The sequence below is a fragment of the Strigops habroptila genome, chromosome 3, assembly GCF_004027225.2.
Source record: "Strigops habroptila isolate Jane chromosome 3, bStrHab1.2.pri, whole genome shotgun sequence".
In the NCBI taxonomy this organism is placed as follows: Eukaryota; Metazoa; Chordata; class Aves; order Psittaciformes; family Psittacidae; genus Strigops; species Strigops habroptila.
Window position 1 is genome coordinate 41248507 of NC_044279.2, and position 23548 is coordinate 41272054.

Here is a 23548-nt window from a genome sequence, read left to right on the forward strand (position 1 = left end):
CAGCAGCATCTCCCAATCTCTAAAGTCCTTATTTTATATAAAGTTTAGATTGAGGGTGTTCAGTTTTAAAGTAGTTATTTCACATTTTGTGTATTTCTTGTTATTTATCATGTGCAGCCCCTTATTTTATTTATCATATGTCATTTGAACATTTTTCTAAAGAGAAAGGGGTACTTTTAAGGTGCTTTTTAGTGCAATGTCTGAATATCGAATATGCACAGCAGAGATTGTGATTTCAAACTCATTTGTGTATGTATTGTGCCCATTTTACAGATGGAAAGCTGAGGAACAGCAATAGTAAGGCCAAAAAAAAGCTGATTTTTTTGACATACAGTTTGAGTTGCTAGTAACCTAAATTTTAAGATACTCCTGCAGCAAACTATAGATTCAAAGCATATATTTGCATGAGTTACATCTTTGCAAGTCAGATTCTAAGCTCTAAAGAAAATTAGAAGCTCTGTATTGCTGTCCAGCATATTAAAAATGTTGGTTAAAGCAGTCACCTAATATCCTGCAGGTTGTGGGGAGTCTGGTACACCAGGGGCTTCAATTGTGCTTCACATAGTCCCTTTTGTTACAGAAGTCTTTCAATTTCTTTGAAAAATGACAGAAGGCAGCTTGCTTTAATGTAAAATTCAGATTCACCCCTAGAACTGACCTCATACAAGCTATAAATTAATGAAGTGTTTCTAGGGAAAAAATAGTATGTGGTTGTGTTATCAAAAAATGTGTTGTTAAGTACATTCACAATGAGAGCAGTGACTGCTGGGCTGTGTGCTTGCTCTCTCTTTGCTGATTTGAACCCAGAACTAGGCAACACTCAGCCAGCTGAGCTGAGCTGAGCTGCTGGGTAGGGAGGACCCTTTGGCCAGTTAGCTGAAAAAAATCTATCAAGCATATGCACACAGTGATTTTGAAGAGATTTTTGTGAGTCATCCGTATTTCAGAAGATTTCTCTTAGAAACAGCAAAATGCACATCCTTAATGTGAAGATTATGACTTGCTGAGTTTCAAGGTCCTTCTCCAGTTCTTCTTAGGATCCAGGGGTTTCTCAAAGGAAAGCTTGCCAGAACTTGTCAAAACAAGGCATTTTTCTCTTAGCCTCAGTCTCCCAGATAGCTGATCTGCATTTGCTATAATTTTCTTTTCAAGAAATTGACCTGAGGCTGGCACCCAACAATAAAAAAAAGCAGATTTCTCCAAAGTTATAAGTAGCTAAAATGTGTTTTTAAAAAGCGAAGTGGTGTCAGGCATTAATAAGCAGCAGTACTAACCTGACCTGTCATAAACTCTGTAGGAGGCAAGATAAATGAAAGATAAAGTGAAAATGAGAGATGAATCTTAGCCAGTGTATTAAAAGCCTATATTAGGTCCCCTAGGTACAGTTTGACAATGAATATTGTTTTGGTGAGGGGCAGGAGGAACAAGAAGAAAAACTACAGTGGGAATTTGCCACAGACTCCCAAGAATGGGTTTTCAATCTCAAGGCGATGCATATTTAATTTTACCAGATTTGTTCATCATCCATTTGCTGGTTTAAAGGACAAATGAATATGAATCATCAATAATTTTTTCCAATTATAAATAAGGCATCTTCATTACCCAAAATATATATTAACTCATCTGATACCAACTATGCTATCTAGACATGGGGAAAGAGGGCTGGAAAGGTGGGCAAGAAGTTAAAACAATCCTGGACAGTGCTCTAAAATCTATCTTCATGCCAAAAGCTGGCTGATACTGTCAGTTTTATTGGAGTTTTCCATTTTTACAATGTATTTTCAAAGGACGATACAAAGGATTGGTTCAAGTAGGAATCAGTTTCTCTAAAAGTCCTTAGAAAAATGCCATACAGGAAAGAAAGAGGGTTTGGATATTCCTGAGTTTTTACAGGTGTACTGAATATCAGCAGAAATTTGGGGGTATGAAAGCCCCCAAATTCAGAAAACAACTTAAGCAACTATCATAAAAAAAAAAAAATCCAGGTAAATATAGTGATGTCTCTGAAAGGTCAGTTAGTGGACATGTCAAAATAATCTTATCTATATATCTTCCAAGACAGCCATGAGTGTTCCCAGAACCCACTAATAATCCACTGGTGAGTGAGGTGTGGTGTCTGTGAAACAATACAGAGAAGCCATAATAGAAAGGAAACATGATCATAGTCATTTTTGCCTGAAAACTTCAGCTGTAGAGAACATGTTTATATTTTGTTAATCAGATGACCTATTTCAGAATTTAGAAAATGTGAATCTTCTTACAGAGAAAAATGAGAATAAAATGAAGTACCAGAAATTAAAACAGAATCAAATAACAAAAAAACATGAAGAAACAGAATTAAACCTTGATCTTGGTTTCCAGGGTCTTAGGGTAGACTCAAACAACTAATTGTCAAGTATTAAATGACATGAATGTCATACATAAAAAGTTCGTGTTGCTAGTAAAAGTACCAAATATATCTCATTTTCCATCTGGTTTATGGTTTTGGGTTTTATTTTTTGGTTGTTTTTTTTCTTAAGTATCTTTCAATTATCTTTTAAGTATCTTTCATATTATCTTTTCTGAAATTTAACCACATTTAATATTATTTACATTTTTATCCATCTTTAAGGTTCTCAGTCTTAACACTGTTATACAAGGTATATTGTCATGTGGTACATAGCATTTGAATAATGGCTTTTAGCATCAATGAAATGCCATATCACGTTAGATAGATAGTGAAAAACACAGGAAGTATAAATGACAAGTGCTTCAGAGGTGGTTCTTAGATATCTGTGGGCAGCCTCTAAGGTATGATAATATAATTGCTTAGACATTAAATTTTATTATTATATCACTCGTGTGTATTACCTGGAAATGTAGCAGATGACATATCTATTTGTGTCATTGTACCCAGTGGTGGAAAGTGCAGCACTGTAATAAACTCTTGTCCTCTGAAATATGTTTATCTTGTCACCGAGCTGGCTTACTAATGTGATTTTCTACCTTTCACAAAATGAAGGTAATGCTTGCTGCAGTTGCTATGATACAAGTGCACTGAACTTTCTGGTGCATCAGCACACATTTTGTACCATGCAGTTCACTGTCACTGCCCTTATGGCTTTCTAGACCCTTCCCTGAAGAAGTGGACAAATGAATTTAATCTCCCAAATCACCACGTGTAAATTAAGGATTCACAGATATTTTCCTTGTTTGCTCTGAATGACTGGTAGCAACAGTATTGAGCTTTAGCTTAGCTGTGGGATTGAATTTTAGGGTTTTTGTAAAAGGTGGCTCATGATGTAGGCTATAGAAAAACAAGGATATTAAGTACTCTCTCTTATGTTTTGAACTTTACCAGCATGAATAAACATGTCACCTAGCTTTGCCTCTCCAGAAGTTATGTGTCTAGAACAGGCTTTATTATCCTTTTCCTCTCAAGGAGTGGGAAAGATTATGTCTTTTATAAGGCACCTTCAGTGGACAGTTCATCCCACAAACATGAGACATTTTAAGCCAGGATGAATTTGCTGCTGCTTTGTGCTGGTTAGAGAGGGCACCTAAATAGATAGTTAAATGAGATACCTAACCGTTATATAGCTAAAACTATAGGAGATGAATCCTAGTGCAAGTGATAAGATGAATGTTTTTGGAACTCTGTGGCCTGGGAATAATCCAAAACAAGATTGACAGGTGGAGATGCAGCAAAACTGGGAGTATACTGCTGTATATGGCAATAAGCTAAGAGTCATAAGGTAACACCATGGAAAAGCACTTGTGTAGAGAATGGTCTGAGAAACACAGATCAGTTTCCCTTCCATGCAAAAGCAAGGCTTTTGTGAGAGTAGGTAAATGACATTTGTATAAAAGTAGCCTTTCTCTCATTTACATCCTCTGCCTTGGCCTCCCAGAGCAGAAGAGTTGACAGCGGGTGCTTTTTGAGATATGTATAACGTGTTCTCTGTCAGCTCTGGTAACTGTATTGTCAGGGAATCCTATTTTGATGACCTTGCACGCACTAGACAAAGGCTGAAGACAAGAAAATAAAACTTTCAGAAATACTGACTTCCTGCTGACAGTTGATTAGGCTGCAGAAGAGATAGTCCTTTTATTTTTCTGTAGCCTGGAAATCCATCAGGTGTCTCCAAGCTATTGATACTGCTTTGGCTAGCAACACCAGGTAGGTTTAATGGATTTCCCTGTCAGTGTACTGAATGTGATTGCAATGAAGCATGAAACAACCTGTTTTAATAAGTTACACTTAGAGATGATGTTAATTTTTTAAAAGGCACCTGGGTCTTTCATTAATTGAGCTAGCAGCCACTTGACAATGAGTGAATAATTAATTAAAAAGTCTGAAAACTAATATTCATTGCACATTAGGAAATAGTACTGAAAATTTTCTGGTAAACCTCTTAGAAGAATAAGTAATCGCATCTATTGATTTTGAGATGCTTTCTGCCTGTCAAGACACAGTATGTAAAGTAGATGTGCTCCTTTCTCTGCAGCTGGGATGACAGCAGCTCAGTTAGTAGTGGCCTCAGTGACACTCTTGACAACCTCAGCACAGATGATTTGAATACCACCTCATCTGTCAGCTCTTATTCCAATATAACTGCCTCTTCAAGAAAAAACACTCATGCCCAGGTGAGTAGTTTTTCATTGCCTTTTCTTGCAACACCCTGCAAGCATGCAGGATAACAAAAACATATAGTATCAATGCTTCTGAAACAAATGAAATACTAACATTGCACAAACTCCTCTATTATTCTTGTGTGCAAGAAGCCCGTGGATCCCACTGACCCAACCCTGACCTGTGCGCTGACACCTCAGATGCCCTGCTCTCAGAGCATGTACCACTGCTGAAGGTGACAGCTGTCAAGACCCTGCTCTGCCTGCCCCAGGGCAGCCCCCACTACTCCCAGCCCCAGGAAGGCCCCAGCCCTGCTGCACCCAATACAAAAAACCACAATCTGACTGGATCCATGATGGGTGGATTTCTACTCCCTTCATCCCATTTGGAGTATCTCTTTCAACAGATAGCGCAATTTAAAATAAAATAGTTTTTGTCTTTCATGAGCTGATGCATGTCAGGGAAGAAGGACATAGGCTGTACTGTCCATTCTCTGTTCTCTCCACTGGGAGAAAAGAGGCTGAAGGAAGGAGCCCACTGGTGGCAAAGCTTCTCTTCTCCCCAGTTAGGTCCAGGAATGAAAGTGTCCCAGAGATCCACAAGGTGGCAATGCATAGAGTCAAAATAGGGTTCTGAGCAGCATACAGCCACAAGCTATATATGTAATACAGATATACATGTGTCTGTATGTATATATATATACACACACACACATATTTATAAAACCCTTGTGTCAGGTATCCCAGTATTTCTTCCCAGCTTCCCTCAAAATTGCAATTCATGAAAAACACAATACAGAATGCTCGTAGGACTCAGGTCCCCCCCCAAGAAAGAAAAACAGAAGAGTTAGTCCCTATAGAAAAGTATTCTCTTCCATGTCATCTCCTGTTTACAAGCAGGGAACTTCAAGACTTAACACTCACCATAGGGGAAGAGTTGTTGCCTCAAGTGATTTCATGTCAAGTGTTCAGGACACAAGACTGACACTCCTAATTCCATTTAGACTCCTGCAGGCAGCTAGTGCCTGAAATTCGGAGATCTGTTTTGTAGATGTACGTTGTGGCAGACTTTGTCAACAGGAGAAAAACACGTATTTGTCATTTCCCCTAGACAATAGGGAAATAGAGTTACTTTGGGAATTAAGATTTCTTTAATCTTCACCAGGGCAGATTTCAGACCAACATTGTGCTGATGCAAAGTTATTCACACAGGTGCAAGCACTCTTCAGCCCTTACCATTGTCTTTCCTACCCCATCAGGGTCTCCCATGGTTGCTAACTGGAGATCAGCTGCTTCCCTTTCACATCAATAGCAATGGCCTGCTTACTTGTTCCACTGCATCATCATCATCATGATTGGGAGATCTCAGGCTGACTATTTAACTCTTTGCAGGCTTTTCATTTGAGTGATCTCATGTTCCAGTGGCTCAACCAGATATTATTTGCAAATTGTTCAGTGATAGAGAGAGATGCAGCACATGTTCAAATGTTGCTTTCCTGCCAGAGTTGCTTTATGTTATGAAGGCTAAGAACAGACCTTTATCAGGCCTGCCTTTTCCAGGCAGATTAATAAGAACGCACTGTACTTCATGCTAGCCTGCAATCTCAGTCAGAAGCTGAGATGAACAGAATATATAAGTATTTTGCCAGCTGTTCTCCGGGTGTAAGACATACTTATGCAACTCAGAGATCCCTTTTGCAGGCTTTTTGAGTGATTGGAGCAGTGCAAGCTGGCAATAGCCTGAAGCAGAAATTGCATATTTTATTGTTGTCTTCTTATTAAAAGAGGATTAACATTGGTTTTTGGATCCCATAATGGTGAAGAGAGCCTTTTAGAAAGTAGTATACTTGTAATTTCTTGGAAATTATGCAGTTTACTTTAAAAATGTATAGCTATGCATTTATAACCATTTATGAGTAAAGTTCTGGGAGCATTACACATGTTGTAACAACATCACTAAAAACTCTCTTTTGAAGGACCCTGCAATATTTGTGTAGATGTAGATGTAAGCTCTTTTCTCATCAGTCCTTACCCAAAATCTGTGTTAATGTCTTCAAAGACCATATGAAATTACAGAAGTGCAGAGAGCTTTTGCATTTCGTATGCCTCAAATGGCAAATATGTAAACAGCAACTGATTATTCTGTTGGTCGTCTAATCAGTATTAATCCTACTTATGACAGCAGTGCTTAGGAAACAGCCAGAGGGCTCTATGGAGAAGGAGTTGTTACAACCCAGAATAATAAATAGCCCTTCCCTGAATGTGATCCAGTTTGCAGGCCTGCTTAGTTTGGCTGTATGGGGATAAGGCTATGGGGATACCCAGGAGCAGCACCACTTTTCTTGCTGTTAATGAGGGAGAGAGGTAAGCAGGACTGGTATGATGATGATGTGCAAATAAGGCTTGAGGGTGAGGTCAGGAGGCTGCAGGAAAACACAGGAGGAAGGGTGACAACAAGCAGCCTGTCAGCACAAAGAGTGCAAGTCTTGTCAAATACAGAGGGTAGGGTCAGTCTTCGACATTCCTATTTAGCCACTTTCACAGCTTCTACATTGTCTGCCTTGTTGGACTGCTCCTTGCAACACATCCTTATCAGCACACCCCAGGGAAAGCAGATGCCACAGGGGTGTTAGGTCCTCACTGGGACATCTTCCACATGGGTCTGAGTTTCAGAGCAAGCATGACCCCGCTAGTTACCTTCAACCCACTGGTGAATAGTTCTTGCATAAGCCTCTCTTCTGGCTGCTCTGCTAGTTAATATAGCTAGACTGTTTCTTGTTGGAAACAATTCATTGCAGTGGAAACGAACCAGTACAAAAGCCATCAGCTGTAGTACTGGTAATTTTGCTGCAGGCATTTTCCTTGCTTGCTGGTGGCACAACATACTCAATGCTGCTGGAGCAATATTCCTGATTTGATCAGTGGAAGGCTTAGGTGGGAAAAGGCAAGAAACCAGACTGAGGTGATTTTAATAGTATATTTAGAAACTCCCTCGTTCAAGTTTTCAGTAAAATGTCTCAGTGCAGTGATTCATTTCTGAAATTTGGAGGGAGCTGAGGAACAATAGGGTATTACCACTGATGATCAGAGTATATTATCCTTCACTTTGTTATGGTTTATCTATGAAGGAACGAGTTGCAATATTTTGAAAATAAAAGAAAAAAGAAAAACGTCTTTCACGAATGGAAATGGTTTTAAACTTTTGGGATCAGGATACTAATGCTTTAGAAGGGAATTTTCCATGGCCCTTGCTACAGATACGATATGCTTATTCTTCTCTTCTCCTGTGATTTAACAAATCAGCATATACTGAAGATGCTAAGATTGACCATTGCTTGTGTCAATCTCTTGTAGCTGAAGACAGACTCAGAGAAGCGCTCAGTTACAGACAGCGAAACTTGGGGCAGCACTGAAGAACTGAAGAAACCTGAGGAAGACTTTGACAGCAGCGTAGACAGCAGTGGCAAGTGGAAAGGTCTTCCCTCGGGGCTGTCTGAAGAGTCAGAGAAGGGGGGGCAGAAAGCACCTCTCTCTGTTTCACAGACCGGATCCTGGAGGAGAGGCATGACTGCACAAGTAGGAACAACTCAGTCCAGGCAAAAAGCAGGAACAAGTGCGCTCAAGACGCCGGGTAGGAAACTTCTGTAGTTCAGATTACAGCATTGAAAATTAAGGCTTTATGCTTAGAATTTATCTATAAGCAGTCAAGACTCTTTAGTGGGCTAAAAATGGCTGTTATAAATGTGTGACAGACATGAGGAACTGTAAGCATATTGTTAGTTCTTTTCATACATGGCTGCAAGCCAAGATTGTAATAATACACTAACTTGTTCATCTCTACAACTGTTAGTTTGCTACACTGCATACTAATAATTTACTAATAATACATGAATATATCCATAACAAAAACTGTGATTACATTTTATTTTACTATCATTTGAGTATGTTAACTTCTACTAAGGAATTGAGTATTTTTGGACTCATTTATGCCTTATCTTTGTCCTTTAGAAAACATACCTTTGTCAATTGAACATATGCATAGAAATGGGCAAAGGTTAGAAGTTGAGATAAAAATATTTAACACTCAAGTAAGGGAACTCAAAATCAGTGTTTCTGAACTAAAGCGGAATTGTCACACTCCAGATACTTGCATATATTCTCTAGTCTACTGTTAAGAGACAAAAACTTGTAAAAAAAATATCCTTTTACAATCTTTCTTCAGTGCTAAATGACTTCTTCCCTAATTTTGAAAGGCCTCTTCGAAATAGTAACCACTTCTGCAATCCAGTTTTGAAGCAAAAAATCCACAGTTGGTGGAAGATGTCATTATTAAGACCATGTAGTCCATCATTTTACTAGGGAAATATTGATTCTTTGTAGGACATTTTCTAGACCTTTGTCATGTCCTGACAAAATCCTGCATACGCATGCTTTAACACCCTGTTATGAAGGCAACTAACAAAGATCTCCTCAGAATAAATTAAAATCCTTTGTGAGTTTCTTTTTTTCTACGCAGTTTGGAACTGCTAGGCATTGGTCAGCCTCTGGTCTACAAGATCCCCGAGGAACTTTGCCATGGACAGTGGTCATATGAATACAGAAATGATACCTCTGTAATCACAGTTAAAAAAATGAGATAGTAAAAGCTTTACTGCTTGCCAAGCTAAGTTTTGGAGATCTGTTTTGCTGAAGATGAGCAGGCAGCCACTGTGCAACACAAATCTGAGACCTTATTTTTTGTAACGATAGTCTGTGTTTGCTGTGTGGCAGTCTGATCTGTACCTTGGAATGTGTGTGCAGCATAAAATGTGCATGGATAAAAACATGAGTGGGTTTAGTTCTGGTTTGTGGGATTTGCTCTTTATTACAGTTTGCTTCCTTCGGAGAAATTTGGCCACCCATTTCCAAAACTTCCATAATCTCTTGAAGAGTGAATTAAAAACTTTGTTGTTTGTTCCTTATTAAGAGCATATGAAAGATGCTTAAAGAGAGATTAGAATAAAAGAAAAATGGCATTTTTTTGTCTATTGGTAAACTGAGAAGAGGGTATTTTCTTTTAAGATAGAAGAGAATATCTTATTAAGCCTTTCTGAATTTTACAATAACATTATGTAAAAATGTATGGTATATAGGTATGTGTCAGTGCAATACTGAAGGCAGCCTCTCAGAAACTCAAAAATCTTAAGAGGATATGAAGGATATGACAAAGACTAACTCATGTAACTGATAAAGTTATAGATCAAGAAGATACTACCTTAATATAATCTCTCCCTGATATTTTTGTGTAACTAAAACCAGAACAAGCTTAGTTTTAAGCTAAAAAAATGCTTTAGTGAAAACTAAAGAACTCAGTAAGTATCACTAATTTCTACGTACGTAATTAATGTCATACCTCTGGAAATGTTAATTACATGTCATGTTTTATTTCAAATATTATTTCTTACACATAGAAATATTATTAACAGGAAAAAAAAAACAAACCCACCCTGAAGTAAAATTCCTTAGAGTTCATTCAGGATAAGTTTCTACACCTGTGTTCTCTAGCTGGGAAGTTCTCAGGAGAATTTTAAGCTTCTAATACCTAATGTTTACCTGTAATGTATCATACCTGCTACGGACTGCTGATAGGATACTATAGACTAAACTAGTCTGTTTTCTTAGGTTAGTTTTTTATTTGTGCATTTTTTCATTTTTGAAATTGTAACCATATAGTGTTAAAATTAGATATTGAGACATTACATCTTAAACACAAGTGACCTTTTCAAGTATACTTTCATTTAGGAAAAACAGATGATGCAAAAGCTTCAGAAAAAGTGAAAACTCCCCTGAAAGGAGCCTCCATTCAGCGTTCTCCATCAGATGCAGGAAAAAGCAGTGGTGATGAAGGAAAAAAGCCTCCCTCTGGCATTGGGAGATCAACTGCTACGGGGTCCTTTGGATTCAAGAAGTCCGGGATGGGATCTTCTTCCATAATCACCACAAGTGGAGCAACCATCACAAGTGGGTCGGCAACTTTAGGAAAAATGCCCAAATCTGCAGCCATTGGTGGGAAGTCCAACGCAGGGAGGAAAACAAGCTTAGATGGTTCCCAGAACCAGGATGATGGTGTCCTGCACATGAACTCAAAGACAACTCTGCAGTATCGAAGCTTGCCTCGCCCATCAAAATCCAGTGGCAGTGGGATCCCCGGCAGGGGTGGCCACCGCTCCAGCACCAGCAGCATTGACTCCAACGTCAGCAGCAAGTCTGCAGGTGCTGCTGCCACCAAACTACGAGAGCCAAGCAAGATCGGGTCCGGGCGGTCCAGCCCTGTCACCGTCAACCAGACAGACAAGGAAAAAGAGAAAGTGGCTGTGTCTGATTCCGAGAGTGTCTCGCTGTCCAGTTCCCCCAAATCCAGCCCAACTTCAGCAAGCGCCTCTGGCACACCGGGACTTAGGCAGCCGGGATCCAAATACCCAGATATCGCCTCCCCCACCTTTCGAAGGTTAGTGCTTTTGTATGAATTCCTGAAGTTGCAGTATATAAAGCAGGGACTTTCAGTGTTTTGAAGTACTGGACAAAAAGCCAGGGCATATTTTGCCACAAACAGAGAACCAAGTACAAAAAAATAAAAGGGTAATATTTTTTTTAACACAAAACGATTGTTTCTCTAAGACTTTCCCAGACCTAAAATGTGTGTTCCTTGAGCTTTGAGCATTTTAGGTGCATTCCCATAACAACGGTTTGAAGGCTAGAAGTTGGACTTGATGATCCTTATGGGTCTCTTCCAACTTAAGATACTATATGATTCTAAGTTCAGGCACATGACAAGTTCCCTCACAATACTCTGACAAACCCCCAGACGGAAGAAGGACGCTGTGTTCAGGTGCATTCTGTTACTGGAACAGACGATGCCATAGCCTGGTCAGAGAACTGAAGAGCTCTATAGCTTATAATAAAGTATTCGCTTTCATGTTGTTGGCAGCTCCAGCTGCAAACGTTTCATTATCTTAGCAGCTTTGTTACATCCTTCATCACAAACATTAGCAAAGCTAAATGGTCAATTGTAAATGCCCTGTTGTAACGTTTCTGGAAGTATAAATATGGATGAAATATGAATTACAGTGGAGCACTTGGACTGTTGGAGAAAATGCCAATAGTGCCCTCTTGTGCCTACCTACTAAAACATCATCTCCAGACTGCTGGGGAGCTGCAGCTGATTTTTGTAGGCTTGGTAATATGTAAAACAGATTCTTACGTTATTAGCCATGCTTACTTTACATCAAGAGAAGTTTTGCATTTATTAATTATTAATTTATGAGCTGCACCTTAACTGCAGCTTAAAATTTTTCCAGTAAGACATTAAGTCATGACACGACCCTTTTATTTCAACAGTTTTAGAGGATTTGGGGTTTATTTTTTTCATCATTGCAGTAGAATTTTCTTCTCCAGAATTGCTGGAAGCAATTCTCTGAAATACACCTCTGTCATGAGTACCCTTGGAGAAAAACTGAGCCCATTTAGTTCTGGTGCAGTTTATTCTGTCTGAACAGTTACTACATGACTGATGACCGCATAACCATCTGTGCAAAAGAACAACGAGAGGGAAGTTTTACACAGATACTTAGATGTTTATTAAGCTATGAAGGATTTTGCAAGTGTTTGTTGCAGTCGATGTAGCTGATTTGAGAAGCAAGGGGTTTAAAAGCTAATGACCTAGCTGTGGGAACGCTTAATTACTGAGTTTGGGTGAAAGTGTAATCTGTTTATGCACTAATAAGATGAAAATGTGATTATTTTACCTCTCTCTGGGAGGGTCTGTATGTGCAAAGAGAACATCTGAATAGGAGTGAAAGCTGTTGCTAATGAAACAAACCCTGATTATTGTAATATGGTTAAGTGAATTTAATTTTGCGATGCGATTGAACAAGTAGGTAGGCATGATTTTAATAGCAGTAACTAAAAATGTGTAGTTTGGCTTTTAGGATGTTACGCCATTAATGTTTAATGTGGCTATCAGTTTCTCTAAAGCTATTTGTTTTACATTTAGGTTGTTTGGTGCCAAGGCAAGTGGTAAAGCTGCCTCTGCACCCAGTACTGAAGGTGTGAAACCCACATCGGCAATGCCCAGCCCTAGTACCACATTGGCACGGCAAGGCAGCCTGGAATCGCCATCCTCGGGCACAGGCAGCATGGGCAGTGCAGGTGGGCAAAGTGGTAGCAGCAGCCCCCTCTTCAGTAAACCTTCGGACTTAAATGCAGATGTTGTAAGCTTAAGTCACTCCTTGGCTTCCAGTCCCGCCTCAGTGCACTCTTTCACATCAGGTGGTCTTGTGTGGGCTGCAAACCTGAGCAGCTCGTCAGCGGGCAGTAAGGACACACCAAGTTACCAGTCCATGACTAGCCTTCACACCAGTTCCGAGTCTATTGACCTTCCTCTTAGCCATCATGGCTCTCTCTCTGGACTGACAACAAGCACTCAGGAGGTTCAGAGCCTGCTCATGAGGACTGGAAGCGTCAGATCTACTCTTTCGGAAAGGTGAGCTTACCTATAGGTACAGTGACCACAAAACCAGTAAGAGCCAAAAGGACAGGAGCCACAAATATAAACCCTCCACTTGTTTTCCTAAAGGGACGCTGTTTAATTAGCACCTTAGTCCTTTATGTAAAAAAGCAAGGAAGGAAGAAAAGAAAGCTGAAAGGCATTGGATGTGGAATCAACTTCCTTTTAAGGTTTTACAAGCAATTTTTCTATCTTGAAAAGTTTTTTTGGTTCCCTTGTTCTGAAGAACAACCAGAGAAAAGGGGAAATTGTCTAATTAAAGGCAAATCTAAACAGCCACATGATTCCGTCATGCTGCATCGTGCTGTCCCAGCAACTGGCAGCTCCAAGGCTGTATCACTGCCCTGTTGCTAAGAAGTCTTCTCCAGTAGTGGGACCCAACCAGTTTTCTTCCCATTAACTCAAAGCACAGGCAGAGCTGGTGGGTCCCTGCATTCAGCCTACCAGTCTTGCCTTAAAATACTTAGTCTTGATAAGTTGCTTCTTACATAATAATCATTACACAGATCCTTACTAAAATGCAGTTTCACTGGCAGAGGGACAGTTTACAAGATGAGACCCTCACTGTACGCACAGTCCTGGCAAATGTCTGGAACAAAGAAAAATAAGAAAGGGTTTTCTTCTGTTTGTTCTATTAATGATCTTTGTGATATGCAGATGTTTTACCATTTAAGTTATATTATAAAGAGGTGCAACCACTCTGGCACAGTTGTACCAAGATTTTTTTTTATTTTTTTTTTTGTGAAACATTTATTTGACTTTTGCAAGAAAGAAAAAATAATCTTTGCTAGGTGGTAAGTAATTTTCACTTCCTGTGAAAGTTTTCAACATTTGACAATGAACCTCTTATCTCACATGGGGACGGAAAAGTCAATATTAAGTATTTCATTAGCCTTTGATCCAAAAAAGCAAGTTCTACTGAGTCAGTTGGAAATATTTTAAAAGTTTTTGAAGGTTAAACTTAGTTGTTTAAGACACAATCATTTAAAGGAAAAAAGATCTTGTATATACAATGTTAAGATATTTTTTTCTCTTTATATATACCCAGAGATTTTTCAATACCAATCCTTTCCATGGAAAGATTTCCCTTTCAGTGAATTGGCGTTAAGAAAACAAAACAAGCACAAACAAAACCAAAACCCTGAACAACTCTTTGCCAAATCTAGATGGAAACTCTCCACACATTTTATTCTCTTATGTTGCGTTCATAAGTATTACTATATCAGCTAAAATCACACCTCTTACTAATATAATTACAACACTATAAAACATATGTGTACCAATATAGTGTATGCTAACAACAGTAGCTAAAAATATGTTGATACATGAGTAAGTTGTAATTTTCACTGTGCCTTTAATTTTTAAATAGTAATTTGCATTGTGTGCCACAAACTGAATGTAACGATATTTCTTAGAAAGTTACTTATTAATATTTAAAGTATAAAAAAAACTTACTAATTTTTACTGCTACATGTATGGATGGTGAGGTCAATAGAATGATGTGGAAGAGTATGAATTTATGCCAAAGATTGTATTTATGCAGAGGATGTTAAATATCATGTTTAAAATGTTAATGGTTTGGCATCAGCTCCTGAGCAACCCCCACTACTAATACTTCATGTATTTATTCAGTGACTTAATTTCAGTGGTTCCAAATGCTTTGCCTTTGGCAATATTTTTAAGTTTCATATTTGTCCATATGGGGATATTATGATGGGGTCCAGAGAGAGCCATTTATTATGTTGATATGGCCTCAAAACAAATACATGTACCTAGAGAAAATGGTGTCATTCCTTGAATTATAGCCCCAACAGGGGTTTTGCAGTTTGATTTTTCTGAAAGGTTTGTTACAATTGCTGTGTTATTTTATGCAGTAAAACCTACATGCAGAAAGTATTTTTTCACAACAAAAACATTGGTTTGCAATGTTAGATATGTTTGGCAGAGATTACATCCTTTTTCCTTTGTAAACTCATCTTATATTTGAGATGCCTCTGGCAATATTAATTGTAGCCTGGCCTGGCATAAGGAATTATCGACACAGAGGCTTGTTCTTTTTCTCCAGTCATTCTAGAGCTTGCAAAAGACTGAACAAGCAGTCTGTATAGTGAGATATAGAAATATAATGTAGAGACAAAATCAGAAAGACCAAATCACAGAATGAGATACAGCTAGCAAGCAACTTGAGTCTATGCAGAGAAAGCCTAGAGAAAACTAAAGGGGGAGAGCTAATAATAGATGATACAAATAAATACGGGTTCGCTTCACTGAAGCATTAACTGTAATTTGATAGCTAAACATCACTAATGGCAAGCATGCTAAGAGGGAATGAAAAGGTTAAAGATTACTCCAGTTTATCGGTCCTGATGAACTTTTCACTTGCCTGCTTCAGACATAGTTTGAAAAAATTCTGCAGTCATTAAGACTGAAGAAGAGGTTTCAAAGTGTCTACGCTGAGGAAGGGGTGAGGAGAAGGTTTGGGATGGAAGATGAGGGAACTGTGGGCAGCGCCACCTTGCCTGTGTTCCTGGAAAAATACAAAGGATATTAAACAAAAAGTGTTAAGTAACAGATAACATGGGATTAACAGCCTTTTAAATAAGACTAATTTAATTCATTTGCAGGAAAACAGTCTTTGCAAGTAGAGGAAAGGAATTTGTAGACACAATTAGACATCCAGGACATAGAAAAGCTTTAGGTGCTATTTCAAATAACATTTGCATAAGAAAATGAGGGAAATAAAGTAAGGTGCTTGAACAGTTGGTAAATAGTTATCAAAGACTAATAATCGATTATATATTAGCCTGACGGGATATAACAGGGCGGAATATACTTCCACAGATACAAAATTATAAGGCTATTTTGAAGAAAGGAAATAGTGTCTAAGGGGTAGTGTTTTGTTGGGACAAAGCATTTTCTCACTATTTTGAAAATGAAAGTATCACATGCAAATCTTAGAAAATTGTTATCCCATTTTATTTTTTCTTGTGGAGGCTTTAACTTGAAGATTTTGAGACATTAAGTTTTAGGAAAGATTTGATGTAACTAGAAAGAAAATCAATGTTTTTTGCTAAGGACAGTAGCCCTTGGCTGCCTCGAAAAAAGCAGTCACCTGCCATGGAGACATCAAGTCTGCAAGGTCTCTGCTACATTTGCCTACACATCCCTCCAGGGATGATCAGACATTGCCCACACCCAGTCTTCAGGCTCCCCACCAAGCAATAGTATGTCATAAACACAGAGCTCCTTGACCCCTGCTGTATTGATACAGTGTCAAAGTTTACTCCAGCCAAATTTTGTGTCATTCAATGAGGTTCTTTTGCATTGTAACAGCCAGAAAATAGGTCCAGTAAATAAGTAAATTCAGTAAAATTTTCAGCAAAATTTGCATCTCCCTCAGGACTTTTGTTGATTTTTGCACTAGCAGTATTTATTTAGAAAAGTCTATTTCCATTGTCACAGCATAACTCCCTATGTGGGAAGACACTTGTATTTTATCTTCTGACAATTTAGAAGGATTAAAATAATCAAACAGGTACTTGTACTCTAAAATAAAGCCATCTACTGGGGTTAATTGGCGAAATATCATTGCTGTAATTGATAAAATATTCCAGGTGGACACATAACCAGTAGTTCTTTTGAACCCTTATTGCTGTTAGGCACTGCAAATTTGTGTTTTTCTTCTGCTTGGTCTGAGTGACACAGCAAGGGATGCATAAAAAATGCAGATATATAGGAGTTAAAAGTGGTCTCATCAGTGGTAATGACTGCATTTTAAGATTAGCAGAGTGGAAGTGGTTTCTAATTACATGACTGGCGCGCTCTGGTTTACTTTAAAAGACTATTTAGTTCTAAGGGCCATGAAAGTGCATTGAAATCCAGTTAAGCTCTTCAAGACCTACAGTTGTTTTAAATTAGCATTGTTTTAAGGTGTGAAACAGTGCATCATGTATCAGATTATCTTATGTGTTCAGCCATTTGTAGAAACCCATTTATAAGACCCATATCATCTTGGACCACCCTGTCCTAGATCTCCCTAGGTGTTTCTTAGCTAGCAATAATTTCTTTTATTCCCTAACAGCTCAGCAACAGTTAGATATAGCCCAAGGATATGGCTTTATGGCCCTTTCCCAAGCTAACCTCAACACCAAGGATAGGTAGGAAACTGAGAACTATAAGGCTTCCTGTAATTTCCCCCCAGAGAATTTGCAGAGGTTTCAGCAGTGCAAAAGAAACAAAAGCGGATGGCAACACAACGGGCTTGATAACTTCAGCCTACATCTGCATGCATTTTCCTGCAAGACTGCTTTTTGCAGTTGACATGGCAAAAAAATATATCAGGAATGCTATGATAGTCTCATCCTCACTTTATATTATTTGTTTTCAGCCAAAGAGACAAATGTCCATGTACGCACTGCTTCCATTGGGAAAGGATTTTTTTTTCATATCAACTTTAGAGATCTTTTGAGCACTGAGATCAGTTCAGTTCTATTTACCAGAAGTGGAGTTTCTGTAGAAGTAATGTGTCCTGCTTTTTTGTAGGAGTGCTTTTAGATACTAAGATATGCACAATTATCAGTCTGAATTAATAGTTACATGGAAACATGGTTAATGGTTTCATGTAATTATCTGAAATCTAGGAGCATCTTTGCAAGATCTAGTATTTTAAAAACACAGAATGAGTGTTTGCTATGTTCACTTTTATGCAGTTGCAATAACTCCATACTAACGTTGAAGAATATTTACCCCTGTTTCATTTGAGTATCTGAATTCAAAGGTTTTTTAGTAAAATTCTATGGTCACTATTAGCCTACTTAACTGACTGACGTACAACTTTTGACTTGTGGATTGCTTTAAAGGAGCACAGATTGGCCTATTTATTTTTAGATAATGTGCTGTAGATTATTTTGAAATACACAGAACTTCAAGTTAAAATAATATTAGAAAATGTATTGTTCATTAGGATGTTTGAAGTATTTGCAGAAGAAACTGGTGTTATTACAATCATGTTTATTGTTTTGAAATTTAGAGGTTCATAAAGGTACATAAAGGAACATTGAGGCCCCATTCTTCTCTGCAAAGAACTGAAATCCACATGAATCACACATTCAAATTTATATTCTCTTTTTACCAACCATTCTTGGTCCTTTTAGTTATGTTGGGAGCAAAATGCTGAAAAGGTAGCCCTCTGTATGATAGAGGACTTCCCTCACACGGACCATGATAGCTGGGCCTGTGCTGAAATCCTGCAAAATTTCTCCTTCCATTTGCTTTCTCCACATGTAGAACAAGGGCTTGACCAAACTAGCAAAATTGCCTATTAAACTTCCTGGTGGTAAGAGTGGTTTACCTCCGTTAGTCTGAGCCCTAATGGTGAGGCCACCAGGCACCAGGCACGAACACTGTCTTCACTGCTTTTATCTACGCAGATCAAGTTTACATGACAGTAGGGCACCCAGCATGCCCAGCGCAATAGAAAGTGACCTTTAATAATGGTATGAGAGTTTTCTTAAGTAGGAAGGGTCCTAAGTTACTGTTGCTCTCAGAGGTGTGATTATGATATGTAATACAGAAACTTTCTAAAGCCATTTTGCAATTTAATCTGTACTGAGTTATGTTCTTAAGGGAAAAAAACACTGCAACACTTACTTGATTCAATCCACGGTAGTCAGTGATTGATCTACCAAGTCTTCACAGGGAAGTGCCCAAATGACACTTATTTGAAGGAAAGTTAGAGGGTGCCCTTCTAGTGATGGGGTTTAAATTAGGAAAACTCCAGCCATAGATTTCTGATTCCTCGTAATCAGCCACTCTGCCGCTACGTGTGCATGAATATGGAATAACATTGACCTAGTGCCACTTTTCATTGCCCCCGCCATCACCTTGCTGTGTGAGCCCCACAACAGCACAAAGCCAAAGGTCTGTATGTTTAGCACGCATTTCTACATGCAGAGCTGTCATTTGGCTTCTGGCAAGGCCATGCTGTCTCTTAGCAGGTGCCACAACCTTCATTTCTTTTGGAAATCTACTGGCATATCATAGGCAACTGTGAAAAATAAAGATTCATACTGTGACCATATGATTCTCACACAGATTGCAGTGTGAAGCTGTAGGAAGGTTAAAAATTGTAAGAAGGACTTCCTTCTGACTTGGACAGTCTCCAAATTACCATTGACCCATCCCAGAGCATGTCTAGATGAAAAATGAAGGTGCAGCAGTCCATGTCCTATTGTCCCCTCCAACAAGTCAGGGATTTATCATGAAAGATACATTAAAAAGCATTAAATGATCCTCTGTTATACACACAAATCTAGACCTTTAAAATTTGTAATTCTGAACAGTCCTGTTTACTGTATGTCCTTAGGGATTTTTTTTTGTTTTAACAGCATGCAGCTTGACAGAAATACACTACCCAAAAAGGGATTAAGGTATAATTTTTTTTTGAGCATGACTGCTGCTTTTCTGTTTTTCTGTAACCTTTTCTACACTGTCTTTCCTTTTCTTTCTCATTTTGTTGATCCTGTTGACAAGAGTATTTACGTTCAAACTAGAAAAATGTAGATTTTAACAATGGACTTTGTCTTTCCAAGTCTGCCTAGTGAATAAATATCCTTTCAAAATATATCATGTAAGAGAATAAGGATAGTTTCGTTATACAATGAATCTTACATGGTATTGAATCCTTATGAGCTAAAATATACAGAAGAAGATACTTTTAACAATTCAATGATGGAACTAATTGCTGAAAACATTGAGAAAAACAAGGTTTTAGAGGTGGATCTGAACTTGAACTCTAAATACAAACACTCATGCAATTTGAATTGAAGATCTAGTAAAGAGTAGTAAAACTAGAAAATGCTAGTTTTAATATCCAAGCTTTGTAAGCATAAAACAAGCCCTGCTCTGGCTAGTCTTCTGGGTCCCTATCTAGCAATACTGCGCGTCTAATTTTGCTACTAATTCTCCTCTAAATAGAGCTGTCTTCATCACAGAAAACAGAAGTTATCCACACTCTTCTCTCCTCCATGGTTAAAAGAGGGGATCACTTTCCGATCTCATGAGGCACAGAAGCCTATCATCTCCCTAATCCAGGAAGGAGATTTGGCAAGCAATGACATATGTACATGCACGCAGACACTCTTCAGCCTTTCAGTCGCTGAAATTACATGGTTAAATTTCTTGAGTTATTGACAAATAATACTTTAGGAAATTTCAAGATAGTGCTAAAGTGATGTCGCTTAGAAATCACCTTCTGCTCTTCTGCACTAGATGTGCCTTAGTAAGAATTGCATCAAATTTTCTGTTATACCAAAATAATAATTTTGGATTCAGAGAGAATGGAGAATGTGGAAGATATGAAAGAGGCACAAAGGGGACCCTGCGAGGGTACACCGGGATAATTGACGTTTGTGGCGGTACTACTGTAATGGTGGCTGAAAGTGAAATGGAGTGGGAAAACAGCTTATAAGCATACAAGCCTGATCATTTGTCCCAGAAAGACTGTTTGATTTAACATGGAAAGATCCCAGTCCAAGACCCAGATCCTGAATTCTCATTTTGCCATCTTTCTGATCTGATAACCACTGGGTAACTCTGCTTTACCACATTAATAAGCAAAGATCACAGCTGTCTTTTTGAAGGAAAAAGGAAGTAAATATTTAATCAGGACAAGATGTTTTAATGCCATAAAATATTGTACAAAACCACAAGCACAACATGAGAACTTACGTGTTCATTTAATCTGCTTGCTAAGCAGAAATACTTGTGCCTCACAAGCCTGAAGCCAGAATATCAAAAGCCCTTTCTGCTCTGCTGTTTGGGGAACACTGATGGCTCATGATAGTGGTAAAGAAGGTGCTCATTTCTCAGCAGGAGATTGTGCTGAATGAAGCAAGCTATTGCAGATATTGCTGAAAACAACCTCTTGATTAAGACCCACGCTGCCTGCACATTTTGATGCTTAACAACTGCCAGAATTGCCCTTCTTCCAGCCCAGTCAAAAGAGGCTAGGCCCATGAGTTACCAGTTCTCCCTCTTAACCTGTGTGTCAAGTTGCACTTGTTTTGTTGGTTTGCCATAGGAAGCAGTTGATGAGTGATTTCATTGCCAGAGTTCTTCCTTCCAGAGAGCTTGTTTCTGCTAATTGCGTATTTTTTCTGTCCCTTTCCCTCCGCCCAGTTTGGGGCAGGACACAATGCCAAGTAGCATTCAGAGCGGCAGACCGCACGTATGGCCATGAGTAGCAGTCATTACCGATGCAAACTCCTTTTCAGAGTTGTTGGTCTGCTTCACTCCTGTCATCTAACCAACTGCCCTCATGGTCTGTGGCAGATGTCATTTTGTAAGCAGCTACTCACATTTCTTGGTTTCTAGTCTGTCCATTCCCCGTCCTACCCATACAGCTTCTGAGCTTTTGCATCAACCTGTACACTTACTATAGCTTTCAAGTCCTTGCCTGTCAGCTCAGTTGTCCGTCTTCTGTGGTTTATCAACATATCTCTTTGAAGGAAGGGAATGCTGTGTTAGGGAGGGGGTTGAAGAGGAAAGAGGTTTCTGTCCTGTACTTTTTCTGTTGTAATAAGATGGTAAATGTTACCTTGTTAAAATCCCTGTTGATAGTCACTTGCTTAGACTTGATGTTTTCCAAGGGTTTTTTTGATCTATGAAGGGTATTTATGTGACATCTGTTTCTTTCCAAACTGTCACCTTGTCGTTGTTTTGAGCATGTCAGCTGTGGTTTTTCAGATATACTCCATCATCCCGTCAGACGAGTCAGGAGGAAAGCAAGGAATGGCTACGCTCCCATTCAACTGGAGGCCTACAAGACACTGGCAGTCAGTCTCCGCTTGTTTCTCCTTCAGCTATGTCTTCATCTGCAACTGGAAAATATCACTTTTCGAACCTGGGTAAATGCTGTTTCCCTTTGCTGCTTCCCCCACTCTAGAATAGAATCATAAAATTTAACTGCTCATATTTCTTTGTTTGCCAAAGTAGACAGATAGATAGTTTATTTTAACATCTCCATCACCATATTTTGGTACCTCACTAATGAAGGGAAACTCACAGTGCTTTTCATTGAGTCAGCCATGGAATGGGCCCCTTATTTTGCACAGGTTCTCTGTGACTTGTCCAAGAAGAAGAAAATCTGAGGCAGAACTGGAAATTAGCTTCTAGTTCAAATCTACTCATCTTTTAGGATTTACAATTAGTAGGATTCTTTCCAGAGATTCTAGTGAATGCTGACCCAGACACTAAACATCACTTTTTTCCTGTACACAGGTTTGCTTTGAGATAGGCCTTTCCAATTCACTTCAGTGGCTGGACCTTGGTATAACTGCACTGGGCCCAATGCAAATCCTAACCTTGAATGCAATATAATATTTTGGGGTGTGAGTCACCTTTCAGATTTATTTGATTACAGGTCAAGATTTAGATTTGGTTCTTCTGGATCCTGTTTCAAGTTAATCCAACACAAATTTAGTTTTGTTAAGAATTTTATTTTTTCTTTAATGCTTAATAGAAAAACACTTTTTGCACAGTGCTGAACACATACTTAGGTTCACAATGAGCTTTTGTGTTTTAGGCTCTTACCGTGGAATTAGCAACAACCTTTGAAGCATTCACACTTCTATCACTCTGTCACAACTTATGGCATCTGTAGGTTACAATCACTCAAAAGAAATTTGATCAGACATACAAATGTTGGTCTTTATTATGTATGGGAAATGAAGTTGAACAAAGCCACTTTTAAAAATGAAACTAGATCCTGGCTAATCTAGCCACTGCTTTGGATTTCTTCCATGTACTTGCAGTAGTTTTAGGCACAGCTCTTTTTAAGCAGTGTTTCTTTAACTCTACCATTTTCTGCTTACAATTACCTTATTTTTCATTTGGTTCATAGATTTTATACTCACAACAAAGAGCAATAAGATCAGGCGTTCTTTTTAATTTATTTTGTCATTGTCCTTTCCTTCTTTCCATTATTAAACCCTATGGAATAATTTGCTCTCAACACAGCTGCTCTCGTACTTTATGATTTAAGGCACATCTTGCATGATCAAAAATAAAATTCCAAACTCTGAGGCTGAATTTGGGTAGACAATTGCCTTTTTCTTCTAGGCATTGAGTTCATGTGGTCCAGGTGAACCATAACCAGGCTTTTCTTGCTACTGGCAAACAAACTGTGCAAAAGCTGAAAGTAGGTTCATCAATGCTGTTCTAGATTTCAACCATGAGTGATTGGACTGCTCCTATTTATTATGATAAAATTCAACTAGCCTGTGCAGCAGTTTTAACTTGATATAGTGGTAGGTGCTGTAGAAAATCAACGGATAAATGTCTTGCATGTGCCAATGAACTTTGGTCTTGAAAGCAGTTGGTAATGTAGGTATA

At 38.6% G+C, this 23548-nt stretch overlaps 1 protein-coding gene across 8 annotated transcripts in view; it reads left to right on the plus strand.

The window, feature by feature from the left end:
• Positions 1–23548, plus strand: part of NAV3 (neuron navigator 3) — a 547425-nt gene that overhangs the window by 471728 nt on the left and 52149 nt on the right. For 5 of the 8 annotated variants that reach the window (XM_030479342.1, XM_030479337.1, XM_030479338.1 and 2 more), the window contains 6 exons: positions 4488–4626; positions 7966–8242; positions 10393–11098; positions 12644–13132; positions 19543–19584; positions 21902–22062. In XM_030479342.1, the coding sequence (XP_030335202.1) occupies positions 4488–4626; positions 7966–8242; positions 10393–11098; positions 12644–13132; positions 19543–19584; positions 21902–22062 (1814 nt within the window). The remainder of the gene's footprint in view (positions 1–4487; positions 4627–7965; positions 8243–10392; positions 11099–12643; positions 13133–19542; positions 19585–21901; positions 22063–23548) is intronic. The other 3 variants (XM_030479339.1, XM_030479345.1, XM_030479346.1) reach the window with 3 other exon arrangements.